The following is a 7,354-nucleotide window of genomic DNA, read 5'->3' on the forward strand; positions in this document are numbered from 1 at the left end:
AAATATTATAATATAAATAGATAAATAAGGAACCAATCTCTCGGTGTCCCCCTTTATCGGCGCACTGCTGCTATCAATTAATCAGAGCTTAGCGCCGCAGGGCGGAGGATGAGGTGATCGCCTATCCGGCTGCGTCCGACTTCCGATGTCGGAGATAGACGATTTTATTGCTGCTCCGAACTTCTATTTATCTCTCCTCTGAGTTTCAGTCATTTGTTCTTGTTTTTCTTTTCCGATTTTTAGGTTTTCTTTTTAACAGATTATTGGTCGCGTGATCGACGGATAGGTGAAACAGGTATTAGATGATTGGATGTTGATTTGGGTTTTCACTTTTCACGGGCACTACGGGCTCTTTTTTTTTTTCTGTTGTTTATTTTGATTTTTGTTCTTTTTAAACTCTGTTTTGTCTGCTCTATCTATTATACGTTTACAATGGTTCATCCCTTTTAATGTGCAACGTATCCGTGGATCTTGATTTTGGTCTGGGTTTAGGGTTTTCGGGTGATTTGTCGTTGATCATCAAGCGGAAAGAAAACCAGCCATGACTGGAAAGGCAAAGCCTAAGAAGCACACGGCCAAGGAGATCGCCGCCAAGGTCGATGCTGCTACCACTAACAGAGGAGGAGGCAAGGCAGGGCTCGCCGACCGTTCCGGCCTCGACAAGGGTGGCCACGCCAAGTTCGAATGCCCTCACTGTAAGATCACTGCTCCTGATGTCAAATCTATGCAGATACACCACGATGCTAAACACCCTAAGATCCCCTTCGACGAGGCCAAGGTCGTCAACTTGCACGCCAGCCATTCCGTCGACCCAGCTAAGCCACGTCCTGGTGTCCGTGGAAGTTTTAAGAAGTAGAGGGATGCCTCTTGTTCCTTTTGGTTCATCTCTTCCCTTCTTTTATTTTCTTTCTACAAAGTATATTAGTAGGAGTCTTGGGAATGTTAGAACCCATTACTACCCTTCTTACTTCTTCTGGTGAGGCCATAAATCTAAGGTGGGGAGGGTTTACAAAGATTCCTTCTAAAGATCCAAGGAGGTAACTCTTTTAATGTCTATAAGTTGGTTGCTTCTGTTTCATGAATCGAACATATGTTACATATCTATCCTTTTGTTGTAAACTGCTCAATTGATGCCCTAATATTTGTGAATCAGTGTGGTTATGCATTCTCAATAGATGTCCTATTTCTTGGTAAACTTTTTTTTTTCTTTCTGCTGCGTTTATTTCAATGCAGGAAAGGTTGGAAAACTCTGTTTTTGTAGTGGAAACTTCCATCCCTCCTACATTGAAAAGCCTTAGTTTCTTTGCTATAAAATTTAATTGAACTATCTATTCATTACTTGTAATTTTTCCATTTATATGCATTGCAATATGTCTATTAATTAGGTATGTTTATGCAATAAAAAAATTTAAACTTAAGATAAGTGAAAGTTACTAATAGAGATTATACTATTTTGAGAAATTAAGACGTGTTCATGGTGAAATGCAGAAAGGAAATGGCAGAATGCGTTGCATTGCTGAAGAGAAACTTCAATTCATGAAGTTGTATCTCTATATTGTGCAAAAAAGTAGGCAATTTATTAGTTGAAAGTAACTAGTGTGGATGTGCAAGTGGACTGTTACAAATTGGAAAAAGACTTTTTAGAAAAGTTCAGGATCAACTATTGTATCAGGTTTACTGTTCAGATTTATTATTCCATATCATTTAGGACTTGGCTATAGAGGTGTTAAATGAAGTTGATGTCATTGAATAAAGTGACTTACTCGATGAATAGCCTTGGATATTTTATGAGTTAATTCATGTTGAATATTGTATTGGAAAGAGGATGAGCAAAAAATAGGGTTCTATCCTTCCATTTAGTGATTATAAATGGGATTGGGAGTGATTTTCCTAAGAGGATGATGAGTCTGTAGAATGCAATGGCATTCATGGCGAAGTAGGGAATTATTAATGCTTTGATGAGATGGAGTGTATACTCTTTTGATAACTTATTATATGGATGTGCTAATAATAAGATTTCTTATATGACCAGTTAAGATCTCTTTATGGAGCCAAGTAGAAGCGATTTCATTTCATTTGAATGTGTATCATGCATTCAACAATGTTGCTATAAAAATGGAGTTTTTCTCTTTTGTTGGTAATGTTCCTACAATGACTTTTAAACCCCTAACAAGTTTGCAAACCAGGTAGAGTTGGAAGCTTGGGCTTTGGTGCTTCAAGATCTTTAAGAAAGCTACTCTGATGTGGCTATGGATGTTTGGGCAGTAAGCATGTACATACAGACAGACAGACAGACAGACAGACAGACAGACAGACAGACTTATGTCTGCAAACCAGGTAGACTTATGTGTTCTATTATAAAAATGTCCCACACTTATATGGTTCTCTTGAGTCCAAGATATCATGAATGCAGATTAGGTAATTCAAGGCCTTCAGGAGTTGGAGTTTTCAGGATATTTTTTATGATAAAAAATCTTCTCTGTACCATATGACTGGGAGATTAAGGGCAGATTTAGCAGAACTGCTAGTATTACTACAAACCCCAAAACTTTAGAAATTTATTGGTCAGAGGGGATTTAAAGATGGTATTGTGATGCTTGATGGACAACGCTAGATGTTTTGTAAACATAGGCATATTTATGAGGGAGTAAAATTTTTGCTGGATTGTTGTATTAGCGAAAGAAGTGCGAATTCTTTTGCTAATGTATTAGCAAAACAAGGGGTGGGTAGAGAACTTCTGTTTTGGGCTCAGTTGTAACTGAAATGAGAATTCACTGGGAGCTAAGAGAGATTATCTGTCCCATTTCCTTGCTGCTTGTACTACGTTTTGAATTTCTAATAAAGCCTTACAGTTATTGATAAAAAATATCTGCTAATAACATTATATAGTCGGACTTAGAGATCAGCCAACAGTTTGGTGATGCGTTTGCAAGGAAAGGGGTTGATAGAAATCAAATGTATTGGAGGATGGTCTATCAGCTGGATGGTTGTATTCCAATATAAATAAAGAAAAAGATAAAAAAGGGAAGAGGGGGCAGGGGGGTAGGTAGCCTGGTGGGTGTGATAAAAACTGCCCTATACTTTTGATTTGGGAAATCCTTCCAAGTCTGGTGGAATAAGATCGTTGGAGGTTTTATTGTTTAAATGTAACATTTATTTACATAGTTTCTCCAGTCTCATGCAGATATGCTGGAACTGGGGTTGTTAATGGATCAGATTCAAATCAGATATACCTGGATCCAAATACAATTCATTAATGGTTGGATACAAATCAAATCATATGGTCAGATTCAGAATAGAGTTGAATCAGACTTAGAAACTATGCATTCTTAATTATTAAGTAATGATCAAAATATTATATATTATTAATAAAATGAATGAGGTGTGACTTGATTAGTCTTTCCTTTTTGAGGTTATAGAGAAATTTGGGTTGGGGTAAAGGTGGAGATTGTGGATTAAGGGGTGCTTGAGCTTGGTGCAATATTCAATCCTGAACAATGGTTTTGCTAGAGAATTTTCCCAGCTAAAAGAGGCTTGAAATGGGGTGACCATTTATCCCCTTTCCTTTTTTACTTTGGCCTAAAATAAGTGCTTAAAAAGAAGTGCTTATTCGAATAAGCGCTTATTTGCATTTGGCACCCAGCTTTATGAAGTGCTTATTTTATGTTGGGTGTTTGGTGGCCTTTTCCTCCAATAAGCACTTTTGACTCTTAAAAAATAAGCACTTATTTTTTGAAAGTCCATTTTTTTTCAAATTTTCAAAAATATCTAATCCAAAGTGAATGAATAAAAGTGCTATGACAGAAGTGCTTTCATAAAAGTGATATTATGAAAGTGCTTTTGTAAAAGTACTTTTATAAAAGTAATTTCATAAAAATGCTTTTATAAATGTACTTTCGCAAAAGTGCTTTCATGTAAAAGTACTTTCATAAAAGTTATTTTGTAAAAGTATTTTTATAGAAGTGCTTTTGTAAAAGTACTTTCATAAAAGTTATTTTGTAAAAGTATTTTTATAGAAGTGCTTTCGTAAAAGTACTTTCATAAAAGTGTTTTCGTAAAAGCACTTTGTTTTCATAAGCGTTTCCGTAAAAGTACTTTACTTTTCTAAAAGTAATGATATTGTTGCTTTAGCAACAATATTGAAAGGGTATAATTGGTATTTTAAAATTTTATAGGGGATAATTTTGGGAGAAAAATATTGAATAAGTTCTTATTGTATGAGCAATTGAAAAAAAGCTAGAAATCTGGGCTCAAAAAATAAGCCCTTATTTTTAAAATAAGCACTTATTTTAGGCTTATTTCCCAAGCACCAATAAGTGCTTAATGGTGTGGTCCTAGCCCAAATAAGCACTTATTTTAAGCACTCCCAAACATGGCCTTTGATAATCTAATCAAAGGCTGGAGGGCTTGAGGGGGTTTGTAGATGACATAATCCTGTTTTCTGAGGACAATAGCCCTGAGTCCCTTGGAAATTTAAAGACTCTTGTTGGTTCCTTTGAGAAATTATCTAATTTAAGGATCAACTTGGGGAAAAGTTGTTTGGTGGGACAGAATTTTGCAAGAAGAGGAGGTCCTTAGAATAGCGGAGTCCTTAGGTTGTAAAGTCAAAAACTAGCCCTTGGAGTACCTAGGACTTCCCCTGGGTGGAAACCCAAGATATGAGAGTGTCTAGGAGACCGTGTTAGAGAAAATTGCTAAAGAAATTGGCATGGAAAAAATTATATTTCTTTGGGAGGGAGGATAATTTTTTGACCAAAGCCATCTAAGCCAACCTTCCCATCTACTTCTTATCCACTTTTCATATCCTTGTTAAAATTGTTGGGCTTGTAGAAAAGTTAATGAGGGATTTCTTGTGGGAACCGGGAGATAGAAAGAAAACCACTTGGTGAAATGGGAACAAGTAAGTAAATCTAAAGAGAAGGATGGGCTTGGAATAGGAAATTTAGTCCTAAAGAATTTAGTTCTCCTAGGAAAGTTGCTATGGAGGTTTCCCCTAGAAAGAGATAGGCTCTTCCACAAGGTTATTAAAAGCATACATGGTCGTTCGGACAATGGCTAGGATGCAATGGTAAAACCCCCATTGCAACTCCACTATCTCCTTGAAAAGCAATTTATGAGGTATATCCCTCTTTTGTTAACCTTATTTGTTTTGAGGTGGGGAATGGATTGAGTGTTTTGTTTTGGGAGGACCTTTAATTAAGTAAACAACCACTAAAGGGCCAATTCTCTGTGCTTTATGCATTCTCCAATTACAAATTTTAACCCATTTCTTAGTTTGTGAACTTCTTTGCCTCAGGTTTAAATTGGGACTTTGGATTCAGAAGGGTCTTTTGAAAATGGAGTGTGAGTAGCTCATTCTTTTTTTGACTAGACTTAACTTTGTCTTTGGGGGTGATTTTCCAGGTGAAAGAAATTTGGAGTAAGGCAATCTCTCCTAAAATTTAGTCCTTATGTCCGAAGTTTCCTTGGAAAGATTAACACCTTTGACATCTGCAGAAACAAAGGCCAAATAAGTGTTTATCCCCTTGCATGTGTTTCCTTTGCAAAAAAAAATTGGTGAAGCTATATCCTATATCTTTTTATCTTTTTTTTTGATAATTATCCTATATCTTTTTATCTTGTCTTTTGTATTTGGGATCATCTTTGTTCTCTCTTTGAGTGTAGGTGGGCTCCTCCTCAGGATGTGGTGGGTCTCTTTGACCCAAACTTCTTGAGACAACCAAAGAGAAGGGGAAGGTTGTTGTGGAAAGCAACGAGGCTGCCAACATAGTTGTGAAGGCGATGTCTAGGCAGGTGCATAGGTGACACTTAGGCGACAAGGTGCCCTTGAAAGCTTGCCTTGCAAATCGCCAAGCAGTTTATTGTGTTATGAAGTATTTTTATATTTTTGATTTTTTGAGATTATAATTATAAAATAGACATTATTAAACTACATTTTGTGTGTTTATCTACTATTTCTTTTTATTATTGTCTTATTTGTTAGGGTTTAATCAACACTTACATTGCTGAGTGTTAAACCCTCAAATACTTCAAATGGTAGATTTTCTTTTTATTATTTTCTTCTTCTTTTTCTTCTTCTTCTTCTTCCCTTTTTTTGACTTTTTTCATTATTCTTTTTCTTCTCATGAATATGTGGATTTTCTTCACTTTTGTCATGAAAATTATGGATTATTATTAAGAAAATATGGTTATGGAACTTGGGGAAATACTCTAGGATATATGCTTTTTACTTTAAAAAAAAATTCATTGCCTAGGCAACAAGGCAATGAAGAGAGTAGGATGGAGGTGGAAACTATTGACACAGTAAAAAATAAAAGTTACAAATTGGGTGAAGATCCTAGAAGATTTCCAAATTTTCTCACTAAATGACATTCTGAGAACTTGGAAGGAAGTGACACTTTTGGCTCAAGAAAAGGAAAGAAAATATGGACTGGAGGCCCCTAGCTTTTATGGGAGTTACATTGATAATTGGGTTGTGGCTTGGTTGGGAGGTGTTTTCCTAGACTTTGAAGGAAAGGTGCAAGTGGTGTATTCATGACCGTTAGTAAATTCTGATGCACTAACAAAAGAACTGTTTGGATTACTTCATGGACTAAAATTTGTTAAGAAATATGGATTCCACAATCTGGAGGTAAAAGAGAACTCTTAGGTGGTAATTTCTTGGGCAATTGGAGAGGATGACTGACTCTTTTAGGGCTGAGAAACTCAGCGGCCATGGAAGGAATCCAAAGAAAAGAAAAAGTTCAAATGGTTGACCAAGGATATTGAAATAAAATATAGCTGGGTGAAAAGAATTGCAAATGTGCTAGCAAAGCAAGGGGTGAATAGGGATTTTTTTCTCTGCTTGTGGGGGGAGTTAAGACGGTTTATCTCTCTGTATGTCCTGATTATGTGATCGATTCTAACTTAGGTCGGCGATATTTTGAATCAGCCACTTGTTGAATCCTATGGTCTTAATCACCCTATACCCATTCTTTCTCAGTGTTCTCCCCAGTTAATATCCTCTTTTAGAATTTTAATATTTATTATTGTTAAAATTTTTCTCGTAAAGGAGTTCTAACTAACCATGTTGCAAAGTGATGTGGGCTTAAATTTAAAGGTTGACCAAAGGAACATATGGAGACTTGTGATAATTAGGCCCAAGGTTCAAAATATTGATATGCCTGATAAATCGGTAAGAGCGTATTAAGCTATATCGGTATTTTTTTAACTTTTTTTACATTTTTTCAAAATCAGTTCAGGGGGCCGGTTTAAAATATCAATATGCCCCTAATTATCACATTTGGGGACTTGTGATAATTAGGTCCAGTGTTCAAAATATTGATACACTCGATATGTTGGTAGGGACGCATTG

General features: G+C 36.1%; 1 protein-coding gene across 1 annotated transcript; it reads left to right on the top strand.

Annotated features, from left to right (window-relative positions):
- LOC104610274 (protein METHYLENE BLUE SENSITIVITY 1-like) lies at positions 1-1,172 on the top strand. The gene is made up of 2 exons (XM_010276815.3): positions 1-295; positions 493-1,172. Exon 2 carries the CDS (start codon positions 542-544, stop codon positions 854-856), a length of 315 nt encoding a protein of 104 aa, XP_010275117.1. The 5' UTR covers positions 1-295; positions 493-541; the 3' UTR covers positions 857-1,172.
- The last annotated feature ends 6,182 nt before the right edge of the window (positions 1,173-7,354 follow it).

This window comes from Nelumbo nucifera, chromosome 1, assembly GCF_055504915.1.
Source record: "Nelumbo nucifera cultivar China Antique chromosome 1, China Antique-T2T, whole genome shotgun sequence".
Classification (NCBI taxonomy): Eukaryota; Viridiplantae; Streptophyta; class Magnoliopsida; order Proteales; family Nelumbonaceae; genus Nelumbo; species Nelumbo nucifera.